The sequence below is a fragment of the Phoca vitulina genome, unplaced genomic scaffold (genome assembly GCF_004348235.1).
Source record: "Phoca vitulina isolate PV1807 unplaced genomic scaffold, GSC_HSeal_1.0 scaffold36, whole genome shotgun sequence".
In the NCBI taxonomy this organism is placed as follows: Eukaryota; Metazoa; Chordata; class Mammalia; order Carnivora; family Phocidae; genus Phoca; species Phoca vitulina.
This window is the reverse complement of record NW_022589739.1, coordinates 8,010,624-8,037,169: the sequence shown is the minus strand read 5'-3', so window position 1 is coordinate 8,037,169 and position 26,546 is coordinate 8,010,624. Positions and strand designations below refer to the sequence as shown.

Here is a 26,546-nt window from a genome sequence, read left to right as displayed (position 1 = left end):
AAAACTTTACTATAAAAGTTTTGGTAAAATTTTTAAGATTTTTTTTTAAAATTACAGATTACCTGGTTTTTATTTTTCTCAAGTGTAATTTTTTTTTTTTTTTATTTTATTTTTTTTTTTTTTAAAGATTTTATTTATTTATTTGACAGAGAGAATGAGAGAGAGAGCACATGAGAGGGGGGAGGGTCAGAGGGAGAAGCAGACTCCCTGCCGAGCAGGGAGCCCGATGCGGGACTCGATCCAGGGACTCCAGGATCATGACCTGAGCTGAAGGCAGTCGCTTAACCAACTGAGCCACCCAGGCGCCCAAATTTTTTTTTTTTAAACACAGCTCCTCGGGGCACCTGGGTCGCTAGTCGTTGAGCATATGCCTTCGGCTCAGGTCATGATCCCAGGGTCCTGGGATCAAGCCCCGCATCGGGCTCCTGCTTGGCAGGAAGTCTGCTTCTCCCTCTCCCACTCCCCCTGCTTGTGTTCCCTCTCTCTCTGTGTCTCTCTCTGTCAAATAAATAATAAAATCTTAAAAACAAAAACAAAAACACACAGCTCCTCAATACAAAGGCCACGTTTAGATTCATCCTTGTTAAATTTGATTCAGTTCCCTAGATTGAGAAGTAAGAACCATACAATGAACACTGACCACTGAAATGCCCCATCCCCAAAGTCTGGGATATAAACAAAGATCATTTAGAACGAAACTTCATTTCTTCAAAGCCACTTTGGAATCGTATTATTTTCAAAATACTTATTCAGGGCCCATATTTTCATTTCTCCAATAATTTGGCAGAAGAAACTATAGAGGATAAAATTCTGGTCACTCTGGGCAAACCCAGTTCCCATCTCTATACTTAATCAGCAGCAGCGAAGCTGACGATAAACACAACAGAAACGATACCAGGGGTTGGACCTGAGAGGTTTAAACCAGTAAGCCAAGGAACACACATAAAAGAGTCACATCTTCAAATATCTACATCTTTGAATCCTTGCAATCTTCATTTTCTTTCCTTTTCCTTCTTGGAAGAATGTTTCTGCTTCTCAACTCTGGCACCAAGAAATCCGAACTAAACAGGGACATCCTTACTCACTAGCTTTATAGGTATTCAAAAGTATTACAAGTATGTAAAAGATCATATCCCTCTGGAGTTTTAGTTTTCAATGACACTACAACGAATATATGCTCCCTGTTAACAGTGATTACCTGTGGATAAAGGAGTAAGAGGGTCTTTAATTTTCTATTTCATACATTTTCTGTATTGTTTGACTTTTTATAATAACAATATATATTATTATTTTAAAGCCAATTTAAATATATAAAAGCAACAACGCCAGTCATTCATTAGTTATTTTAAACTAAATAGTAGACTTTTCTTTTTTTTTTTTTTAAGATTTTATTTACTTATTTGACAGAGAGAGACACAGCGAGAGACACAAGCAGGGGGAGTGGGAGAGGGAGAAGCAGGCTTCCCGCGGAGCAGGGAGCCCAATGCGGGGCTCAATCCCAGGACCCTGGGATCATGACCTGAGCCGAAGGCAGACGCCCAACGACTGAGCCACCCAGGCGCCCCTAAATAGTAGACTTTTCAAGGATAAACTGTCAGCAATTCAGTTTCATGTGTCATATGTCAAGCCCAACAGCTAAGAATAAAGAAATTCTTGCCACCTGTCATTCTATATCACTTGCTAAATATGTACTCTATCTCAAAGAAACCATGGCACAGTTTCTGCCCCCTCCCCCACTCCCAGAGAGTATACAGAAAACCAGTGAAAAAGTAAACATTTTTTCCCCAAGCAGGGTATGAACATGTGTGAGTTCCCGTTCTGTAAGTAGTGAGGATGTGGTACAGAGGAATCGGCAGAGAAAGGTTTCAGGGAGAGGTAGCCTTTTGGCCTCCCATGATGTAAGACAGAGAGGGATGGCTGCCTGTCTCTGGGAGAACATGATCTTAGAGAAACACAAGGGCTTTAAGGATGGACTACCAACCCCATTTGCTATGAACCTGACCAGGAGTATGTCTCCTCTGATAGGAGAAACAAGTTTTGCTCCTCACGCACAAAGGAAAATATAAATATCAGGATTTCTCACCCACCAAAGAAGGACACCAGGAGGCTGAGTGAATCCAAGAGATAAGGGTCCAGGGACAGAGCTAGGGTAGACATCTGACTTTCTTCAACCTGTTGGTTAGCTGTGTGATTATGGCCACAAGTCCCCTTCCCAATTCAGTGTCTCACATCTGAGGGATGGGAATGCCTCAGAGCTCCCTGAAAGAGAAGAGCCCTGCCAGCTCCAACATGCCATAATTCCATCCCCAGGAATAGCCTCCTCCTAGGAGTGCCCAGTCTCTGGCCAGTTCTGAATTTCAGAGTTCATGACACTGGCCCAGAACACAAGATGGCAGAGTCCAGACTTTAGGCTCAAAGATCTAGAACTCTAAGGGCTTAAAATATCCCTTTGCACACCTTTCCAGGGTGAGCATGCAGCTCCAAATGAGGCAGACCCTTGGTATAGCTCTAAAGCTTGGGAGGTCACAACGCCAAACAGCCCAAAGCCATGAACAAGATGGACCCTCCAGAGCCAGCAGTGGAAGGCAGGACTCCTGCCCTCAGACTCCAGGGCACGGGTGTAAACTGCCCCAGGGAGGTGAAGGATCAGCCCTTCTCTGGCAGGCGTGGCTCTCCTGATCCATATGACTGTTGACTTTCTGCCCCCAAACTGAGTGGGACCAAAAATACTAAAGCACCTCTTTTCCTTTACACAAGCTAGACAAAAGGACATTTTGGAACCACATAAAACTATATGATCAGCTCTAGGGAAGACCTAATGTTCCTAGTGTGCTAAGGGTCTGAAATGTATTTCAGAAGGTGGGTGGTATGACATGGGGGGCAGTGGAGGGGCACTTTTACCAGCATGAGTGGCCACTACAAGAGCTGAGGGGGTGGGGAGCTTCACCTGCTGGCCCACTTACCACCAGTCCCCAAGTCACTTACCCTCACACTGCCTGCCCTCCCCTTGGTAGCCAGGCTTGCAGGAGCACTTGTAGGAGGTGAGTGTATTCTGACAGAGGGCATTGGTGTGGCAGTCATCTAGCCCTTGGGCACACTCGTCCACATCTGCAAAAGAGCACAGCAAGCTCCTGGTACCATGCCCCAAGCCCTTCGAGATCTGGCATCGGCCCTCCTTTAGCTTCATCTCCCACCAGCCCACCCCACTCCTCATCAGCTAAACTCCTCAGGAGCCCCTAGGATGAACCACTCCACTTCCAGGCTTCTGTTCCCTCTCACTAGACTACCCCACACACACCCTTTCTACTCGCCTGCAAGACTCAGCTCCAATCTACCTTCTCCAGGGAGCCTATTGTGATCCCCCAGTGGAGGTGGTGTCCCCCACAACCCGCTGCCATATTTATCTCCTTTCATAGCACATATCACACAGGACTGTTACTGTTTTCCTGCCGGTCCTCCCCTCTAGATGGTGTCTTGATTACAGACTCTGTGCCCCTGATGCCAAGCACAGTGCCAGGCACATGAGTAGGCAGTAATAAATGCCTGTTGAAGGAAAAGACCACGTTGGCAAAAACGAAACAAAACGAAAAAAGCAAAACCTGAAAACCAAGCAGTGTCAGCTTTCTCGGGGCTTGGGGTATACGGGAAAAGCTTGCCCTGGGCTCTGAGCACACCATCCTGAGCTCTCAGATGGCGCAAAGTGGGAATGGTTTCCACACCCCATCAACCGCTGCCCGCCCTCACAACCTGGAAACCGGCCTTGGCCTGAAGTATTTCCTGCATTGACACCACTCTAGGATGTTAATTAAAAACAAAAGTTTTTGAAATTACTGCAAGTCCAGTTAACGCACAGCGTCCAGGGTACTTATCTCTGGCCGCCGGGAAAACCCAGGTTTGTTGCGGCTTAAGGCTCACGGTATTCCCGGATCCTCAACCGGCGCCTGTTTCGCAGATAGAGAACTCTCTGGAGCCGACCCTGAAGCCCACAGAACTTCCCGGCTCCGGAAGAAAGACGGAGCAAAGCTGCCACAGCCTCACGGAGGTACCGCGGTCGGGACCCTCAGGTTCCCCACCTACACACATGAGGAGCTGGACCGCCGAGAGTCGGGTGCTCTCCGTCCTACTCAGCGGGCGAGAGTCTGCCCAGCAGGCGCTCTCCGGGGACCCCGGGCAGCGGGACCGGGGCGGGAACTGTCATCAGCCCCGGGTCCGAGGCCGGGCCGCGGCACTCAGGCCCTGGGCCTCTAGCCCAAGCGGTGGCGGCGCCTTGGCCTGGCCAGCGGGTGAGGCCCCAGGGGAGCGGGGGCCACGCGGAGCTCCCGCAGCCAAGCCCTGGCCCGGCCCGCCCCGCGCGGCGCGACCCCGCGCGGGGGTTGGGGGGAAGACCCGGGACCCCGTCCCGGCGCCGGCCCCGCCCGCCTCTGCCAGGTGCGTGCCGAGGCCCCGGAGGTGCGGGCACTCACCCTCTGGCGGCCCCGGGGCGCGGCCCGGGCCGGGCGGGACGGCCGCGGTCAGCAGCAGCGGCGGCAGCAGCAGCGACAGCAGCGCCCGGGCCGTCCCGGGGCAGCCGCGGCCCAAGACCCCCATGGGTGGCGCGGCGGCTGCGGGCAGAGACGGCGAGCGCGGCGGCGGCTCCGGGAGGTGTGTGCGGGCGCCCTGCCCGCCGCGCTCTGACACCCCCGGCCCGGCCCCGCCCGGCCCCCGAGCCCCGGCCTCATTTTCACACGGTCCTCCCCGGGGCCGGGGCGGGCGGCGCGGGGGCAGTGCCGCCCCTCCCGGCCCCCTCCCTTCCCCCTCCGGGCGCTGGGCGGAGGGGGCGCGGCCGCGGTGGCCGGAGGGCGGCTGTCAGCTTGGCCGGGCAGGCCCGCGTCCCCAGTGCAGGCCCCGTCACCAGACCCGCTGCTCCCGCACCCCCGCCCCGCTCCAGCCCCCAGAGCCTCGTGCTCCGCCGTTTGCAGTGTCCTACAACTTGACCCAGTCCCTCTTGTGCGACAAATAGCACTCTGGCCTGAAATATTCCAACAGGAGGCTCCCAGAAATTGTCCTGTGTAGTTCAGAATCCTATAATCCCCAAACCCTAAAGCCACCTCTGGGGCTTTCCCACCTCTCCACTTGGGACGGGTAATGTGGTTGGAGTGAGCAATTCCACATACTTCTGACCCTCAGGAGACTCAGGGGAGAGGGCAACATCGGATCGCCGCTCACCTTCACATGCACTCTGCACCTTTCTCCATGTTGCCCAGGCCAGGCCTTCTGTGATCCCCAGCCCCAAGCAGTGGCCCAACCACCTGTCCCACCACCCCACATGCTTAGGACTGTTCCTCTCTGGTACACTGCTGGGCCTAGAATCACAGCAGAAAATGTTCATCTCACTCAACACTAGTTAAATGTATCTACAGGGGAGCCTAGAAGGTGAAGGGAAAGGGGGCTAGCAGTCAAAGGTGAGCCAGCAGGGACAAGAGACCGCACCAGTTTTGCCTGGGTCACGGGTGGTTTCTATGACCACCTGAACTCGTAAACATCAGGTCTGGCCAGCTGCAAATACAGGCAGCGCCTGTCAGCTGGCCCTCCAAGCAAGACAGTCCCTACAAGGGCACATGTACATACGGAGACTTCCCATACCTCCCCTTGCCGCTGATGATGGAGCCCACTACACCCGGCATCACTCCAGGAACAAATGCAACGATTCCGAGATGCTGCTGTTGAACGCCATACTGAGGGGTTTTAATCAGTTTCTCTTTATTTATTACATTTTCTCCTACGCATATATATACATACATACATACAAACATACATGTTTGTGTACGTGTGTATATATTTACAGGAGAAAATTTAATAATGAATATATATGAATAGTGAATACGCACACACACACACCCCTTTGGTAATCAGGAAAAAAAGAAACGTCATAGAAAATACCCACCTAGCTCATGCACAAGAACATGTCTTCCTAGGGTCCATCCCCTTTCCAGAGCGCCCCTCTTTGTAGCACACACATCCCACCCCCCCCCCAGTCTGCTGCCTCTGTCTTTCCCATGCCCATGGGCCTAGGCGAAGAATGCCTCTTTGGGCCTTCATTGCTAGTGCTGCTGCTGGATGGAGAATCTAAGAAAATAACTTTTCTGTGGTTGTTTTTCTTTTGACCTTTTCATCCCCAGTGAAGGCAGGCAGGTTGCATCCCTTTTTCTGTCTTTTGCCCCTCCCTCCTATCCCCTTTTGTTTGGTACCGAGAGAGACACTCAGCTATTTCTAGCCATAAGGATGGTTTTTACACATTTGTAAATCTTCACTTAGTGAAACGTTCCCTCCGCCTTTGTCTTTGTGTCCTTAATGGTAGCCATAAATTACCACTTTCTTTTCTCTGCGCTGCATCAGGCTTCATTGCTTTTGAAATGATCAAAGTTATTTTCTTTTAAAATCCAACTAGAAACTGCCCATTGTGTGGCACAGACCTCTTTAGCTCCAGTCAAAGCATATAAATACATAAAGCTGCCCATTAAGTTCTACGGGAGCCTCCTCCAGCCCCGTGTGCCTGGTAAAGAAATAAGACATGTGCTGTTCTTTCCCTTCATCTTTTCCCCCAAGTTCATGTTTCAGTAAGAATACAAATTAATTATGATAAGACCCAGTGCTTTTTTGCCTAAGAGGGTCAGTTTTTGTCATGTTTCCTGGAAAAGTTCACCACTGGCACAAATCTCAAAAAATGTTCTGAATTCTATTTTGTTTGCCCCGACTTCCATACAAATGTGCTTTCAGCTGGTTGGCTCCCAGACTCCTGGGCAACCTTTCTGACACTTCAGATTAAAGTCAGTATGGTTTACAACTGGAAATTTCCATAGGGGAAAGGCTCCAGGGGAAGTTTATATTCAAATGTCAATGTTTTCAGTGTTCCAATGTCGGGAGGGACTCGGTGGGCCCTGCACTAGCTGACGTCTGCCTTCTATTGTCCAGCTGAGGTCCCCACAAACTTCTCTGAGAGGCCACAACCACTGTCCCTGGACTGAGGCTGAATCTGCCTCTTCCTCTCCCTCTCCTTTCCCTCAGGCTCAAGACCTGAGGGGAAAGAGAGCCCAATCAGCCCCACCATACTGGTGTAGGCTTCTGGCACGAGAGAGGCTGTGGAGGCAGAAGACCCTGGGTGCCTCTGCACCATGGACGGCTAGGTTAAACTCTGTATTCACCAGACACCTTTCAGTGCCCATCTTTTTTGATTCCTCAGCAGCCTTTGGAAACTCTTTTTGGAAACTGTCCCTCCCCTGGATTTTCATCACAGCAGGCAAGCTCCTGGTTTTCCTCCTACCTCTCAGGAAATGCCTTCTCAATCATCTTCTTGGGATCCTCTTTCTACACCTCCTTCCTCCCTGATGGTTCACTCATTCCCTTGCTTCCATAATAGAAATCTCCAGCTTGCATCTCTTCCCATAGCTTCCGTTCTATGTATCCAATTACCTACTGGATACCTCCACCTTGATCTTGCACAGGTCTCTCAGATTCAAGATGTTCAAAACAGAGCTCATCTTCTCCCTCAAACCTTCTCCTTCCCAAGTGCTCCCTCTCTCTGAAAAGGGCACCACCATTCTGCCAACACCAAGTCAGAGACCTGGCAGTCATCCTGGACTCCATTCTCTCTCTCCCTACCACATCCAAACAATCATATCAACTCTACCTTCTTATCATCTCTCAAAGCCATCCTCTCCCTCCATACAAGCTTCCAGAGCTCAGGGCCTCATCATCCCTCACCTGGTCTATTGCTCCTGGTCTGTGATTCTTTACTGGTATCCCTGTCTCCAACCTCACCCGCCTTCAGTGCATCTTTCACAGTGGCTGCCAGACTAAAATATAAATCTCATCACACCACTCCCAGTCTTCCTCAGGTGAAAGTCAAAACTCCCTTGATACGGCCACTCTGGAGAACTGTTGGGAAGTACCTACTAAAACAAAAACGTGCCTACCCACTTCCGGGTATATACCCAAGAGAAATGAGTACATATGTTCACCAAAAGACATGTATAAGAATGTTCACAATAGCTATAGTCACACTAGCACAAAACTGGAAATAACCCAAATGGCTGTCAACTAGAAACTGCATAAACAAGTTGCTGGATTTTCGTTCAATGGAATACTATGGAGCCTGAAAATGAACAAAGTCTCGTAAGTTCCACAACACAGAGACATCTCATGATCATTACAATGGGTAAAAGAAGCCAGATACAAAAGGGTACAAATTGTATAAGTCCACTTCTATGAAGGTTAAGAACAGACTGAACTAATTAATAGCAATTGAGGCCAGAACAGTGTTCCCACTGGGGATGGGGATTGACTGGGAAAGGCATGAAGGAACCTTCTGGAATGCTAGAAATATTTTAGATCTTGATCTGGGTGGTGATTATATGGATGTATATATATATGTAAAAATTCACTGAGATGTTGGCTTAAGCTTAATGCGCTTTATTGTCTGTGTTTTACCTCAATAACTAAGCTGAAACAAGAACTGCCCAGCCAAAGACTTTTATGATCTGATCCCATTCTACTTTTCCAGCTTCTCTCCTATCACTCCCTCACAGGCTATGCTCCAGAGACATCAAACTATTTACACCAGAAGTTTATCATTTTCCCCTCATACATGCTTTCTTTTGCCCACACTCTTCCCTTTGCCTAAAAGACATGAAGTGGGTCTCAGTAAATATTTAAATGAATGAAATGGTGTATCTTGATTATAAATATACTATACCTCAAAGAAAAATGTGTTTGCTGAGATGTTCCCACAAAAGCAATGAGGTATGGATGAAAGTTCTAGAGTCAGCAGGTTAGCAGGTCCTAAGAACTAATGCTGGAAGGAAAACCGATCTGCTCTTGCTCCACATTAATTTTTCCTCCATGGATGGCTTTCATATGTCCTGAAAAACTTTTTCAATATTTCTGAGCTGGATATGAGGCAGTCAATTTTTCTGGTTGCTTACTCATCCTCATCTGCTCCTTTTTTCTTCCTAACATATATTCATGTTCCTAGGAGGGAAGCTGCCCCAACCTCAACTTCAGGCTCTGGAGTTGGCTTAAGACATCAATATCTTTCATTCTGGGGCACCTGGACAGCTCAGGCGGTTGAGCATCCAACTCTTGGTTTCAGCTCAGGTCATGATCTTGCGGTCTTGGGATTGAGCCCCATGTTGGGCTCTGTGCTCAGTGTGGAGTCTGCCTCAGATTCTCTCTCCCTCTCCCTCCCACTCACTCCCTCTCAAATAAATAAAATCTTAAAAAATACATATCTTTCATTCTATTCCCCTTGTAATAGTCATGGGTTCAGGGATAAGCATATAACAATATTCTAATCAGAGTGAATCTCAGTCCCCTTGCTTGAAAGGCTGGCATGCAAGTGTTCTCTTTTCTTCCTGTGCTGTGGTTCTGGTGAGAAACTGTAGCAGCCATCTTGGTACCAACCTGAAGAAGGTAAACTAAGAGAAACACTGAAGCCAACGCAGGCTTCCTTCCTCAGGATCTCTGGTTATACGTGCCAGTGCACTTTCTTATTGTTTGCATTGGGTTTGTTTTTATTTTTTATTTTTTTTAAAGATTTTACTTATTCATTAGAGAGAGAGAGAGAAAGAAAGCGTGAGAGAGCAGGAGCAGGAGGGGGAGGGGGAAGCAGACTCCCCGCTGAGCAGAGAGTCCGATGCAGCTCAATTCCAAGACCCCAAAATCACAATGTGAGTAGGAGGCAGACGCTTAACCAACTGAGCCACCCAGGCACCCCTGTTTGTTTTTAAATTGTGGTAAAATATATACAACATAAAATTTACCATTTTCACCATTTTTAAGTGTACAATTTAGCAGCCTTGAGTACATTTACGTCATTGTGCAACCATCACTACCATCCACATCCAGATCTTTTTTTCATCCTGCAAAACTGAAACTCTATATCATTAAACAATAACTGCCCTTTCCCCTACCCCACCCCTGCTCCTAGCAACTACAATCCCACTTTCTGTTTCTATGAATCTGCCTACTCCCAGCACCTCATATGAATGGAACCATGCAGTATTTGTGGCTGGCTGGTTTCACCAAGTGCAAAGTCTTCAAGGTTCATCTATACTGTAGCATGTGTCAGAATTTCCTCTCTTTTTAAAGTCTGAAGAATATTCCTTGTATGTGTAGACCACATTTTGTTTATTCACTCATCAGTGGACACTTGGGTTGCTTCCACCTTTTGGCTATTGTGAATAATATGATTGTGAATATGGGTGCACAAATACCTGTTTATGTCTCTGCTTTCAATTCTTCTTAGTATATATAAGCAGAATTGCTGGATCATACCATAATTCCATATATAATTTTTTGAATAACTTCAATACTGTTTACCATTTCAGCTACACCATTTTTCATTCCCACCAGCAATGCACAAGAGTTCCAATTTCTTCACATCCTCGCCAAAACTTACTTTCTCTTTTGTTTTGTTTTAAATGATAGCCATCCTCAGGGATGTGAAGTGGTGGTTCACTGAGGTTTTTGAGTGGGTTTTTTTATTTACAGCCCCAACGTAGTCCTAGTCAGTTCCATAAAAGCCTCCATTAGGAAATTCTGGCTGGGTAGCAGGTGATCCTCTCAGGGAGATGGAAGAAAGATAGTTGGGTAGAAATGAATCCTTTCAGAAGCCTAAGAAATAAACGATTGGGGTGCCTGGATGGCTCATTCACAAAGTTGATGTGATCTTGGTGTAAACGCCAGGACTCCATTTATTTTTTTCAACGGTTCTAAAAACTGCATCAACATTCTCTTTTGCTTTAGGAGGGTTAAAAATTCTTCCAATAAATATTTACTTTTAACGTTTACTTAACATTTGAGTGAATACTAAATGTCAGACACTATTGTTAAGGACTTCATGTGCATTAGCTCATTTAATCTTCATAGACACTCGGTGAAGTGGATATCACCATTATCTTTATTTTACAGATGTAGAATCTGAAGTGAAGGGAGGTTAAGTAACTTGCTAGGAAGTGGCCGACCAGGACTCAATGCCAAGATGTCTGGCATCAGATCCACCTTCTTAACTGCTCTGTACAGCCCAGGTGTGCCAGGCACTGTATTAGACATTATAGAAGATACAAGATGAATTCAGAGGCAAATCCTGCCCTCAAAGACCTAAAAGTTCATCCTCAAGACCTCCTCCAAAATATAAATATCATAATTCCTGTTTAAAAACTTTTGGTGGGGCGCCTGGGTGGCTCAGTCAGTTAAGCGCCTGCCTTCCACTCCAGTCCTGAGATCGAGCCCTGCATGGGGCTCTCTGCTCAGCGTGGAGTCTGCTTCTCCCTCTCCCTCTGCCCCTCCCCCTGCTCATGCACGTGAGTGTGTTCATGCTCTCTCTCTCTCTCAAATAAATAAAAATCTTAAAATAAAAAAAACCTTTGGTGCTTCCCTGCCTGCATTTCCTCCATAGTGAACGTCATGAGCAGGACCAGCTACATAATTTGCAGGGCCTAGTGAAAAATTAAAACGCAAGGCCCCTTATTCAAAAAACAAGGGGAAAGTTCCAGTAAAGGTGCTAAAAATAGTTTTTTCCTTTAAAAATATATTTTTTTAAGATTTCATTTTTTTAAGTAATCTCTGCACCCAAGGTGGGACTCAAACTCACAACCCAGATATCAAGAGTGGCATGCTCCACCTGAGCCAGCCAGGTGCCCCCTTTCAAAAATATTTTATACTTGTTAAACATAGTAGGGGTAATATCAATATATAAATAACAACATAAACTCACAAACTGCAAAAAAAGAACTTTTTAGGGAAATAATTTTATACAATGCAATAAATAAAAATACTTTATTAATGTGCTATCTTGATTGATCATAAGATTTTTTTCTGCCTCATTTTTCTAGAAATTCATGTATTAGGTCATCAAATTTATACTTTTAGGATCTTCATTTTCAATCAATATAATTAAAAGGACATCAGTCATTCTTGGCAAATGAAAGGTCACAAATAAATTTTGATAATTTGTGATTTTGAGAAGGATCTTTCTGTTGATCCAACTGTTATTGGGTCTATTGAGAGTATTTTATAGGCTATAACATATTGGGATACACTTTTTTTTTTAAAGATTTTATTTATTTATTCATAAGAGACAGAGAGAGAGGCAGAGGGAGAAGCAGGCTCCCCGCTGAGCAAGGAGCCCAATGCGGGACTCGATCCCAGGACCCTGGGATCATGACCTGAGCCGAAGGCAGACACTTAACCATCTGAGCCACCCAGGCACCCAGGATACACTTTGATCAATTATTTTAAAATATAAATTTTAGAGTTTATGATTCTTTTTTTTTTTTTAAAGATTTTATTTATTTATTTGACAGAGAGACACAGTGAGAGTGGGAACACAAGCGATGGGAGTTGGAGAGGGAGAAGCAGGCTTCCCACAGAGCAGGGAGCCCAATGTGGGGCTCGATCCCAGGACCCTGGGATCATGACTTGAGCCAAAGGCAGATGCTTAACGACTGAGCCACCCAGGCATCCCTACAGCTTACAATTCTTGGAATCGTGGAACAATTTTTCTAAAAAGATTTAACTCTTCATATAAATCACTTTTGGGTAAATCTGACTTTAATTTAAATATAAATTTATAATGGTATGTCAATGTTTTCTTTGACATTTCTTGTAATTTGTGGAGTAATATAAGAAACTGAGAAAGAGGCTTCATGATTTGTATGTAATGCAAAACACCTGTTGATGTATTCATCATATCTTTAATAAGGAAAAATTAATTTTAAAATTGTCTTCCTTGTTAATAATTGGTTAAACTGAAGCTTCATATGAAAATAGTATTCTTGGGGCGCCTGGGTGGCTCAGTCGTTAAGCGTCTGCCTTCGGCTCAGGTCATGATCCCGGGGTCCTGGGATCGAGCCCCGCATCGGGCTCCCTGCTCAGCGGGGAGTCTGCTTCTCCCTCTGACCCTCCCCCCCTCATGCTCTCTCTATCTCATTTTCTCTCTCAAATAAATAAATAAATAATCTTTAAAAAAAAAGAAAAAAGAAAAAAAGAAAATAGTATTCTTGGGGCGCCTGGATGGCTCAGTTGGTTAAGCGTCTGCCTTCAGCTCAGGTCATGATCCCAGAGTCCTGGGATTGAGCCCCACATTGGGCTCCCTACTCAGTGGGGAGTCTGCTTCTCCCTCTCCCTCTCCTCCTCCCCTCTGCTTGTTCTCTCTGTCTCTCAAATAAATAAATAAAATCTTAAAAAAAAGGAAGAAAGAAAATAGTATTCTTTTCTACCTCATGGAACAATTTTTGTATTTGGTTTCTATTTCTAAGCCTGTGGATACTTGTTTCCCAGTGTTGCAGCAGTTTTAAAAAGCAGAGATTCTAAACTCTTCAAAAAATTCTAATAACTCCCTGCTATGCTTGACTGCAGGATGTATATGCTTGCCTTTATTTTATAATAATTTACTGACAAAGTTTACTGCCTGAGGGTGGGCAATTCCTGTCCCAGTGCTTGGGTCAGAGTTAATATTTGTGCAGACACCACAGGAGCAGACCCTGGGGATGGACCAGTCACTGTGGGTCTCAACGCTGCCCCCATATAGACATCCTCTTTTCTTCTTGCTGCTGCCTCTATCTCAGCTGCCTGTCTGAGCTTTGTATCAGGATATGAGCTAGTTTTATTATTCTCACAGAAGGCAAGTCATAGATACTATCTAAAGAAATGGAGGGTGAAGGACATCATAGAAAACTATAATTAGGGGCACCTGGGTGGCTCGGTCAGTTAAGCCTCTGACTTTGGCTGAGGTCATGATCCCAGGTCCTCATTGAGCCCCACATAGGGCTCCCTGCTCAGCAAGGAGTCTGCTTCTCCCTCTCCCTCTGCCCCTCCCCCTGCTTGTACACTCTCTCTCTCAAATAAATAAATCTTTTAAAAAAGGAAAAAAAATTATAAAGGCAACTGGAAGAAGAAAAATCAAAGATTTATAAATAGCAGAAGAGCCATGTACACAAAACTGGCCTCTGAAAAGAGAGAAATGATAGAGACCAATTTGTAATGAAAGAAACAGAGAAGGTTGTCAAAGAACTACTCTACCTCTTAAAAATGAGGCAGGCCCAGATAATTTCACAGGAAAAATTCTAACAAACTTTTTAAAAAAGTGGATTATTCCAGGGCAAACCTCTTGGGTCCCCTCCCTCTTCAAGAGCTTTGTACTATCACTTTACTATCACTCAATAAACCTTGCTTTGCTGCCCACCAAAAAAAAAAAAAAGTGGATTATTCCTATGTTTTTTAATTGCTCTAGAGTCATGGAGAAAAGTTCAATTTTTTCTATGAAGCAAGTACACCATTAATATCAAAACTTGAGGGGCACCTACCTGGTTCAGTCAGTGGAGCGTGGGACTCTTGATCTCAGGGTTGTAAGTTTGAGCCCCACACTGGGTGTAGAGATTACTTAAAAATAAAATCTTTAAAAAAAGGTCAAAACTTGATAATATTGTACACACACACAAAAAAAAACCAAACTATAGATCAATATCACTTATGACCATTAATAAAAAGTCCTAAACAAAAAATTAGCAACAGAATTTAGCATCATAATTAAGTAGTATACATTTCAGAATGCAAATACAGATCAATATTATACCATTTACATAACTAAACCCAATAAATAAATTGGAAGTAGAAAATCATATGATCACCTCTATAGATGTTAAAGGGCATTTTAAATATGTATTCTTGGGGTGCCTGGGTGGCTCAGTCAGTTAAGAGTGCGACTCTTGATTTTGGCTCAGGTCATGAACTCAGAGTTGTTGGGCTCCACACTGAGCATGGAGCCTGCTTAAGATTCTGTCTCTCCTTCTCCCTCTGCCCCTCCCCTCTCCTCTCTAAATAAATAAATAGATAAACAAGCAAGCATTCTTGATAAAAACATTCAATAAGATAGGGGTAAATACTTCTTTAACATGAAAAAAACTATCTTAGTCCAAAAGCCAACATCAAACTCAATGGGGAAACACTAGAAATATTTCTATCAGACTTTGAAACAAGACAAAGATGATCACTTGAATATTATTTAACACTTTACAGGACATATTAGTCAAATCAACTAGATAAAATAAATCAGAAGCGTGAAATTTGGAAGAGAGAAACATTGGCAGGTGATATAATTGTATATCTAGAAAATCTAAGAAAATCAACTGAAAAACTACTATAAGTCATAAAAAAAACACAGTAAACTCATAGGGAACAAAATCAACATACAGAAATCGAGTTTTCTCAATATAAATTATATGATAGAAAAAATACCCTATTTATAATAGCAACAACAACAAAAAGTTAAATACCTTGGAATGAACATAACAAATATTCAGGGATGCCTGGATGACTCAGTCAGTTAAGCATCTGCCTTCAGCTCAGGTGATGATCCTGGGGTCCTGGGATTGAGTCCCATGTTGGTCTCCCTGCTCAGCTGGGAGCCTGCTTCTCCCTCTCCCTCTGCTGCCACTCTGCCCACTTGTGATCTCTCTCTCTCTCTCTCTCTGTGTGTCAAATAAATAAATATTTTTTTAAAAAAAGAAATATTCAAAGCCTATGTGAAGAAAAAATTTCAAACACTACTAAACACTATCCAAAAGAAAACTTGAACAAGTAGAAATATAACATGCTCTTGGATAGGAATACTCAACATCACAAAAATGTCAGTTCTCCATAACTTAATTTAAAAAAAATTTTTTTAAAGATTTTTATTTATTTATTTGACAGAGAGAGACACAGCAAGAGAGGGAACACAAGCAGGGGGAGTGGGAGAGGGAGAAGCAGGCTTCCTGTGGAGCAGAGAGCCCAATGTGGGGCTGGATCCCAGGACCCTGGGATCATGACCTGAGCCGAAGGCAGATGCTCGACGACTGAGCCACCCAGGCGCCCCAAAAAAAAATTTTTTTAAGATTTTATTTATTTATTCATGAGAGACAGAGAGAGAGAGGCAGAGGGAGAAGCAGGCTCCCAAGGAGCAGGGAGCCCAATGTGGGACTCGATCCCAGGACCCTGGGATCATGACCTGAGCCAAAGGCAGACGCTTAACCATCTGAGCCACCCAGGTGCCCTAAAATTTTTAATGTGAATGACTCAACAGGCTTTTTATTATTAACTAGATAAATTGATTCTAAAGTTTACTTAGAAAAAGAAAGGGGCAAGAATAATGACAAAAAGTGTGAAAAAGAAGAGCAATGATGGGGAGAGGTGGATCTGCACTACCAGATATTAAAAGATGTTATGAAGCCTCAGTAAGCAGAACAGTGTAATGTTGGCATGAACATACATAGACGGCTAATGGAGTAGGATATAATTTCCAAAAATGGTTGCAAAATCATACACAGACACAATATAATAAAGCTGACATCTCATTGGAGAAAATATGGATTACTAAATAAATGGTACTAGGACAAATGAGTAGCCACTTAGACAAAAATGAAGTCAGAACCATTCCTCATGTCTCACTGGGTTAATTTCAAATGCATAAAAGACTTAACTTTTCTAAAAACTTCAAAAATGTGAAAAGAAAAATGGGAAAATACTTTTCATCTTGTAGTGAGGAAAAGCCTATCACCCGAAATCCAGAAGCCGTGAAGGATTAATAAGTTCAATCATCCAAAAATAAACTCTGATGTTTTAAAAACATAAGTCAAAAAAAGAAATAATAAACTCGGAGGAATGTTTTCATATGAGATCACAAAGGAATAATCTCCCTCATATATAAAGAGCTACCAGATTATCAATAAGTAACCCAAAAGAAAATAGGCAAAGGATATGAATTCAAAGAAATATAAATGAATCTTAAACATATGAAACAAAAATCCAAAGTTTGATAACACACTCTCCTTGCAAGACTAGGGAAACAGGCATTTCAAACATTAGTGGTAGGAGTGTACACACATAAGTTCTACAAAAATCTTAAATCTTAAAATATCTATTTAAATTAAATAAATACATATATTTTTAATATGGATTGACTTTCATGTCTGAAAAATGACATCTGAACAAAGCCATTCATCACTGTCTGTTTGTAGCAGCAAAAGATTAGAAGCAACTCAAACGTCCTTCAATAAGTGGCTGGAAATAGAAATTTTAGGACATCCATAAAATAAAACGTTATGGGGAGAAGGAGCAAGATGGCGGAGGAGTAGGAGACCAAAATTTCGTCTGGTCCCAGGAATTCAGCTAGATAGGTATCAAACCATTCTGAACACCTACAAACTCAACAGGAGATCGAAGAAAAGAATAGCAGCAACTCTATGAACAGAAAAGCGACCACTTTCTAGAAGTGCATATTTTTCTGGGGTCGTTGTTACACTTTTAGCATTTTGTTCTCTCATTCATCTATTCACCTCTGGACAAAATGACAAGATGGAAAAACTCACCTCAAAAAAAAGAACAAGAGGCAGTACTGACTGCCAGGGACCTAATCAATACGGACATTAGTAAGATGTTGGAACTAGAGTTCAGAATGACGATTTTAAAGATACTAGCTGGGCTTGAAAAAAGCATGGAAGATACTAGAGCATCCCTTTCTGGAGAAATAAAAGAACTAAAATCTAACCAAGTTGAAATCAAAAAGGCTTTTAATGAGGTGCAATCAAAAATGGGGGCTCTAACTGCTAGGATAAATGAGGCAGAAGAGACAATTAGTGATATAGAAGACCAAATGATGGAGAATAAAGAAGCTGAGGAAAAGAGAGATAAACAACTACTGGATCACGAGGGCAGAATTCGAGAGATAAGTGATACCATAAGACGAAACAATATTAGAATAATTGGGATCCCAGAAGAATAAAGAGATAGAGGGGCAGAAGGTATACTGGAGCAAATTATAGCAGAGAACTTCCCTAATTTGGGGAGGGGAACAGGCATCAAATCCAGGAAGCACAGAGAACCCCCCTCAAAATCAATAAAAATAGGTCAACACCCCAACATTTAATAGTAAAACTTACAAGTCTCAGAGACAAAGAGAAAATCCTGAAAGCAGCTCGGGACAAGAGGTCTGTAACCTACAACAGTAGAAACATTAGATTGGCAGCAGACCTATCCACAGAGACCTGGCAGGCCAGAAAGGATTGGCATGATATATTCAGAGCACTAAATGAGAAAAATATGCAGCCAAGAATAGTATATCCAGCTAGGCTGTCATTGAAAATAGAAGGAGAGATAAAAAGCTTTCAGAACAAACAAAAACTAAAAGAATTTGCAAACACCAAACCAGCCCTACAAGAAATATTGAAAGGGGTCCTCTAAGCAAAGAAAGAGCCTAAAAGTAACATAGACCAGAAAAGAACAGAGACAATATACAGTAACAGTCACCTTACAGGCAATACAATGGCACTAAATTCGTATCTTTCAATAGTTACCCTGAATGTAAATGGGAGAAATGCCCCAATCAAAAGACACAGGGTATCAGATTGGATAAAAAAACAAGACCCATCAATATGCTGCCTGCAAGAGACTCATTTTAGACCCAAAGACACCTCCAGATTGAAAGTGAGGGGGTGGAAAACCATTTACCATGTTAATGGACATCAAAAGAAAGCTGGGGTGGCAATCCTTATATCAGACAAATTCGATTTTAAACCAAAGACTATCATAAGAGATGAGGAAGGACACTATATCCTACTTAAAGTGTCTATCCAACAAGAAGATCTAACAATTGTAAATATCTATGCCCCTAACATGGGAGCAGCCAATTATATAAGCCAATTAATAACAAAATCAAAGAAACACATCGACAACAATACAATAATAGTATGGGACTTTAACACCCTGCCTCACTGAAATGGACAGATCATTTAAGCAAAAGATCAACAAGGAAATAAAGGCTTTATTTATTATTTTTTTTAAAAGATTTTATTTATTTATTTGACAGAGAGAGACACAGCGAGAGAGGGAACACAAGCAGGGGGAGTGGGAGAGGGAGAAGCAGACTTCCCGTGGAGCAGGGAGCCCAATGTGGGGCTCGATCCCAGGACCCTGGGATCATGACCTGAGCCGAAGGCAGACGCTTAACGACTGAGCCACCCAGGCGCCTGGAAATAAAGGCTTTAAGTGACACACTGGACCAAATGGACTTCACAGATATATTCAGAACATTCCATCCCAAAGCAACAGATAATAATAATTATTACTCTAATGATTATCCTCATTTACACATTAAGAAAATGAGGCTTAGATGGTGCAGCCACTCTGGAAAACAGTATGGAGGTTCCTCAAAAAGTTGAAAATAGAGCTACCCTACGACCCAGAAATTTCACTACTGGGTATTTACCCCAAAGATACAAATGTAGTGATCCGAAGGGGCACATGCACCCCAATGTTTATAGCAGCAATGTCCACAATAGCCAAACTATGGAAAGAGCCTAGATGTCCATCAACAGATGAATGGATAAAGAAGATATGGTATATATATATACAATGGAATATTATGCAGCCATCAAAAAAACCCCACGAAATCTTGCTATTTGCAACGATGTGGATGGAACTAGAGGGTATTATGCTAAGTGAAATAAGTCAATCAGAGAAAAACAAGTATCATATGATCTCACTAATACGAGGAATTTAAGAAACAAGACAGAGGAGCATAGGGGAAGGGAGGGAAAAAATGCAACAAGATGAAACAAGAGAGGGAGACAAATCATAAGAGACTCTTAATCTCAGGAAACAAACTGAGGGTTGCTGGAGTGGTGGGGGGTGGGAGGGATAGGGTGGCTGGGTGATGGACATTGGGGAGGGTATGTGCTATGGTGAGCGCTGTGAATTGTGTAAGACCAATGAATCACAGACCTGTACCTCTGAAATAAATAACACATGATATGTTTAAAAAAAAAAAAAGAAGATAGTAGGAAGGGAAAAATGAAGGGGGGAAATCGGAGGGGAGGACGAACCATGACAGACTATGGACTCCGAGAAACAAACTGAGGGTTTTAGAGGGGAAGGGGGTGAGGGGATGGGTTAGCCCGGTGGTGGGTATTAAGGAGGATACGTATTGCATAGAGCACTCACTGGGTATTATACGCAAACAATGAGTCATGGAACACTACATCAAAAACTAACATAATAAAATAAAATAAAATAAAATAGAACATTATGCAGCTGCAAAAAGGAATGAGGAAGCTCTATATGTTTTAATATGGAAAGATCTCCAAGATACACTTTTTTGAGAGAGAGAGCAAGCAGCGGGGAGGTGGGATGTAGGTGGGGGCAGAGGGAGAGAGAGAGAATCTTCAGCAGGTTCCATGCTCAATGTGGAGTCCAATGGCAGGGCTTGATCTGACAACCCTCAGATCATGACCTGAGCTGAAATTGAGAGTTGGATGCTTAACTGACTGAGTCACCCAGTCACCCCTCCAAGATACACTTTTAAATGAGAAAAACAAAGTGCAGAACAGTGGATATTCTGCTATGTTCTGGGTAAAGAAAGAAGAAAAACAAGAATCTATCTGTATTTGTATTTGTTTATATATACATAAAGAATCTAGAAAGATATCAAAGAAATTAAGGAGGTGACTGGGTAGATGGAGGTAGAAAATGGAAGGGAGGTTTTCAGTGATTATCTCTTTATACATTTTAATTGTTGAGCCATCTGACTATATTGCCATAGAAGAAGAAGAGAAGAAGAACTAGAGTGGAGGTGGTTTTTATTAACATAACCACCAAAGTAACTGAAAATTGAATGAAGTCTAGATCCCAACCATTTTTGAAAATCATGGAAATTTTCACTGTTTGTTCATAGTTCCCTTTCAGCCATAAAGTATAAGTGAATTTCTCCTGCTGCCGTAGAATTGTGGACACCTGATTATGGTGAATTATTGTCCTGGATCCATTTAGGCTAAAGAGGTAACAGATAACATCTTTTCAATTCTTGTGGCAACACTGCTGACTATTGCCTAAAGCCTGTGGGAAGAGAATGGACAATCAACACACACACACACATGCAGGTCAGTCTTTAAAATCATTATATAAGATTACTGATATTAGAGATGCCGTTATCCTTTTAAATTAGTTCACAGAGCCTATTAATAAGATAACAAGTTAAGGTGTAACCTATGATTCCTTGCAATTATCTGTTTATCCATTCTGCAATTTTCTTGCAGATAACTAACAATACCCTTTCATTTATTACTAGGTCAACACAAGCCAGTTTGTCAATTATTTCTTATTTCTAAAATATTGTTCATGTCAATGTTCAAGAAAAAAAGAAAATAAAGAGAAAAGGAAAAGGTAAAAATAAAGTTCATATATCTTACATCAAAAACTGGGCAGTGTGAAGTGTCTGCCTTCGGCTCAGGTTATGATCCCAGGGTCCTGGGATCTAGTCCTGCATCAGGCTCCCTGCTCAGTGGGAACCCTGCTTCTCCCTCTGCCTCTGCTTGTGCTCTCTCTCTCTCTCAAATAAATAAAGTCTTAAAAAAAAAACAAAACTGGGCAGCATATGTGATAGAAGCAGGGACTTTACAGTTATGTAAATACATTTGTAGAAAAAGTAGCCCTTGCTTCCATCTTGCTACCATGACACCAAAGGGATGATGATAAAGTTTCTACAATGAACATGTATTACTTGTATTTTTTAAAAGATTATTTATTTATTATAGCGAGAAAGAGTGGGGAGGGGAGGGGCAGAGGAAGAGAAAGAATCTCAAGCAGACTCCCTGCTGAGTGTAGAGTCTCATGCAGGGCTTGATCTCACGGCCCTGAGATCATGACCTGAGCTGAAACCAAAAGTTCGATGCTTAACCGACTGAGCCACCCAGGAGCCCTGAACAGGTATTACTTTTATAATTAAGAAGAGGGAAGATTTTTTTTTAATGTAAACATGTATAAGCTGAGTATGGAGATAGCCCTGAATGTTAACGCTGATCCTGTCATTTATTATCTGCAAGATCTTGGTCAGAGTCTGTTTTCCCATCTGTAAACTGAGGGCAATCATACCGCTTTGCAGGGTTAAAGTTAGTTATGGATGAGACTATGTGAAGGGCTAAGTACAGGCTCTGGCACAGAGTGGGCACACAGTGAGAGAGATTCTCATCCCCCACGCACCTGGTAGAGGCAGGACCCATGGAATCCAAGCCTGGTTGGTGCCGTATTTCCTAAGTTCCTCTATCTGGGCTATTCTATGGCTGTGCCAAAGCACAGGTACTTGCCCCTGCCTGTTGGGAGAAACCTGGTTATTAATCCATACCCATGGCATGATTGTAATTAGGAAACCTGGAATTTCTGGAGATAAACTAGCTCTGTTCAAATCCCAGAAAAGTGTTTCCCTTTTTCTGTGAATGAGGTTTCAGTGCAAGAAACTGAAATGTCTCACCACCTTAGGTGCATGTTTCTGGTTGGAGTATATATTGGTACAACATTTCAGAAGATTAATTTATAAATATGAATGTGCGGAGAAGGGAATTATTTAGTTAATTTGATAAAATCAGTGAGGTTACATGTTAAAGCCAAAAGAGGATAATAAATTAGAAGTCATGAAAATAAGAGCTCCAATTCTAAATTCTGCTATTTACTGGGTATGAGACCTTGAAATGCTTCCCAAAACTTCTTCCATAACTCATTTTTTTCATTTATAAAATCAGACTAAAAATAAACCTTAACAGAGGTATGTGATTACTGACTCGGATAATATGCATAAAATCTATAAAGGTTTATATAAGCATTACAGTCGGTGAGATTATTATTATTTAAAAATAAATCAGGAAATTAACTTGAGTTAATTATCATGTTTTTATATCAGTACAAAATATTTAAATCTAGCATTTTTAAGCTTTTAGGAAGATATTTTACTATAATAAACACATGGTTTTCTAATGTTAAAAAAAAAAAAAAGAAACTGAAATGTCTCTAGAAGTATATAATATAGAGAACTGAGAACTTACAAAAAGCTTGGAAGAGCAAGAAGGGTAGGCTGTAGGCTGGGCCTTCAGGAATTCCCAGAAGACACCAGCCCTAATCTGCCAGGGAAGCCACTACTTCTGCACGACCGCACAAACCTCAACTCTTCAAGCTCAGACACCTGAGCTTGAACTATGTCACCTGTTATCTATGTAACCTTGGGCGAGTTACTCAACTTCTCAAGAATCAAGATAAGGAAGTTGCCATCATAGTATCTGCTTCTCAACACCTGTGGAATTATTTCTACAACTTTATTTACGAGCAAAACAAATAAAGCCAAAAGCAAATGGAAAATAGCCTCCGCCTCACTCCTACTTTCCAAATGCATGAGTACGTTTCACTAGCAGAATGTAGGTCACATCCAGGACCCTAGCTGCAAGGGAGCCTAGAAGAGATGTTTATGCTGGTTTTTTAGCTTGTCAGACCATGCAGGGCTGAAAGAGATAGCCCAGGGACTTGGAAGTCAGCGCTGAGGACCAAATAAACAAATCTATCATAGAGTTATTTAGTTCCTACTAAACTCCGGCAACTCTGCCAACACCTGTTTCTGCTGCAGGGGCTCCAAACATAGTCAAGGTCGAAGCTCATTGTGCTCACTTGAAAATGTAGTAAGACAATTTTTGGTTGCCTCTCAAGCATACCTTACCCATTATCTAACAATGCATAGATTTTCATTCATTCAATTATCCATCCACCTCTCCTGTAAGCAACCCATATGCTTTGGAAAACTGACCCCCATTCCATTTCCAAGAGTGGGCCCTAATTGGTTTATATAAATTAGCACATTCCATCTTCTTGGGCATAGTCATTGGCACAACGGCAAGTCTCTCCCAAAAGAAATGACTTAAATTTCACATTCCCTCCCTACACAGGATCAAAATGGTGAGGGTATAATTTACAACTCATCTTTTTCAGATATAGGTTTCTTTGCTGTTTCTCGCTCTCCTTCATCCATTTCTTCATCTTGTTCTCTGTCTTCTATTGTGTCTTCTGTATATACATATGAAATGAAAATATTATTCAGCCTTAAGAAACAAGGAGATCCCGCCATTTGTGATAACACTGATGAACCTGGAGGACATTATGCTAAGTGAAATAAGCCAGACACAGAAATAAAAATACTGTGCGATGGAACTTTCTCTAGAATAGACCACATACTGGGTCACAAATCAGGTCTCAACCAATACCAAAAGACTGAGATTATTCCCTGCATATTCTCAGACCATAATGCTTTAAAACTGGAACTCAATCACAAGAAAAAATTTGGAAGAAATTCAAACACTTGGAAGCTAAAGACCACTCTGCTCAAGAATGTTTGGGTCAACCAGGAAATCAAAGAAGAACTTAAACAATTCATGGAAACCAATGAGAACGAAAACACATCGGTCCAAAACCTATGGGATACTGCAAAGGTGGTCCTAAGGGAGAAATACATAGCCATCCAAGCCTCACTCAAAAAAATAGAAAAATCCCGAATTCACCAACTAACTCTACACCTTAAAGAACTAGAGAAAAAGCAACAAACAATGCCTAAGCCACGCATTAGAAGAGAAATAATTAAGATTAGAGCAGAGATCAATGAATTAGAAACCGGAAACACAGTAGATCAGATCAATGAAACTAGAAGCTGGTTCTTCGAAAGAATTAATAAGATCGATAAACCACTGGCCAGACTTATCCAAAAGAAAAGAGAAAGGACCCAAATTAATAAAATTATGAATGAAAGGGGAGAGATCACGACTAACACCAAGGAAATAGAAACAATTATTAGAAATTATTATCAACAACTATATGCCAATAAACTGAGCAATCTGGATGAAATGGAGGCCTTCCTGGAAACCTATAAGCTGCCAAGACTGAAACAGGAAGAAATTGACAACCTGAATAGGCCAATAACCAGTAACGAGATTGAAGCAGTGATCAAAAACCTCCCAAAAAACAAGAGTCCAGGGCCTGATGGATTCCCTGGGGAATTCTACCAAACATTTAAAGAAGAAATAATACCTATTCTACTGAAGCTGTTTCAAAAAATAGAAACAGAAGGAAAACTTCCAAACTCATTCTATGAGGCCAGCATTACCTTAATCCCCAAACCAGGCAAAGACTCCAACAAAAAGGAGAATTTCAGACCGATATCCCTGATGACTATGGATTCCAAAATCCTCAACAAAATCCTAGCTAATAGGATCCAACAATACATTAAAAGGATCATCCACCACGACCAAGTGGGATTTATCCCCGGGATGCAAGGGTGGTTCAACATTTGCAAATCAATCAATGTGATAGAACACATTAATAAGAGGAGGAAGAAGAACCATATGGTCCTCTCAATTGATGCAGAAAAAGCATTTGACAAAATACAACATCCTTTCCTGATTAAAACTCTCCAGAGTATAGGGATAGAGGGAACATTCCTCAAGTTCATAAAATCCATCTATGAAAACCCCACAGCGAATATCATCCTCAATGGGGAAAAGCTGAGAGCCTTTCCCTTAAGATCAGGAACATGTCAAGGATGCCCACTCTCGCCACTATTGTTCAACATAGTACTAGAAGTCCTAGCAACAGCAATCAGACAACAAAAAGAAATAAAAGGTATTCAAATTGGCAAAGAAGAAGTCAAATTCTCTCTTTTCGCAGATGACATGATACTTTATGTGGAAAACCCAAAAGACTCCACCCCCAAATTACTAGAACTCATACAGCAATTCAGTAATGTGGCAGGATACAAAATCAATGCACAGAAATCAGCTGCTTTCTTATACACTAACAATGCAACTATAGAAAGAGAAATTAGAGAATTGATTCCATTTACAGTAACACCAAAAACCGTAAGATACCTCAGAATAAACCTAACCAAAGAGGTAAAGGATCTATACTCTAGGAACTACAAAACGCTCATGAAAGAAATTGAAGAAGACACAAAAAGATGGAAAAACATTCCATGCTCATGGATTGGAAGAATAAACATTGTTAAAATGTCTATGCTGCCCAGAGCAATCTATACCTTCACACCATCCTGATCAAAATTCCAATGACATTTTTCAAAGTGCTGGAACAAACAATCCTAAAATTTGTATGGAACCAGAAAAGACTCTGAATCACCAAGGAAATGTTGAAAAAGAAAAACAAAGCCGGAGGCATCATGTTGGTTGGTTTCAAGCTGTATCACAAAGCCATGATTACCAAGACAGCATGGTACTGGCACAAAAACAGACATATAGACCAATGGAACAGAATAGACAGCCCAGATATGGACCCTCAACTCTCTGGTCAAAGAATCTTCGACAAAGGAGGAAAAAATATGCAATGGAAAGAAGACAGTCTCTTTAATGAATGATGCTGGGAAAATTGGACAGCTATATACAGAAGAATGAAACTCGACCATTCTCTAACACCATTCACAAAGATAAACTCAAAGTGGATGAAAGACCTCAATGTGAGATAGGAATCCATCAAAATCCTAGAGGAAAACATAGGGAGTAACCTCTTCAACATCGGCCACAGCAACTTCTTTCAAGATATATCTCCAAAGGCAAGTGAAACAAAAGCGAAAATGAACTTTTGGGACTTTATCAAGATAAAAAGCTTCTGCACAGCAAAGGAAACAGTCAACAAAACAAAGAGGCAACCCACACAGTGGGAGA

The 26,546-nt window shown here is 42.3% G+C and overlaps 1 protein-coding gene across 2 annotated transcripts in view; it reads right to left on the bottom strand.

The window, feature by feature from the left end:
* Positions 1-4,587, bottom strand: part of SCUBE2 (signal peptide, CUB domain and EGF like domain containing 2) — a 64,865-nt gene extending 60,278 nt beyond the window's left edge. For both annotated transcript variants that reach the window (XM_032427331.1, XM_032427332.1), the window contains exons 1-2: positions 4,464-4,587; positions 2,986-3,108 (exon numbers count right to left, since the gene is read on the bottom strand). In XM_032427331.1, coding sequence (XP_032283222.1) covers positions 2,986-3,108; positions 4,464-4,587 — 247 coding nt within the window. The remainder of the gene's footprint in view (positions 1-2,985; positions 3,109-4,463) is intronic.
* Between the last annotated feature and the right edge of the window lie 21,959 nt (positions 4,588-26,546).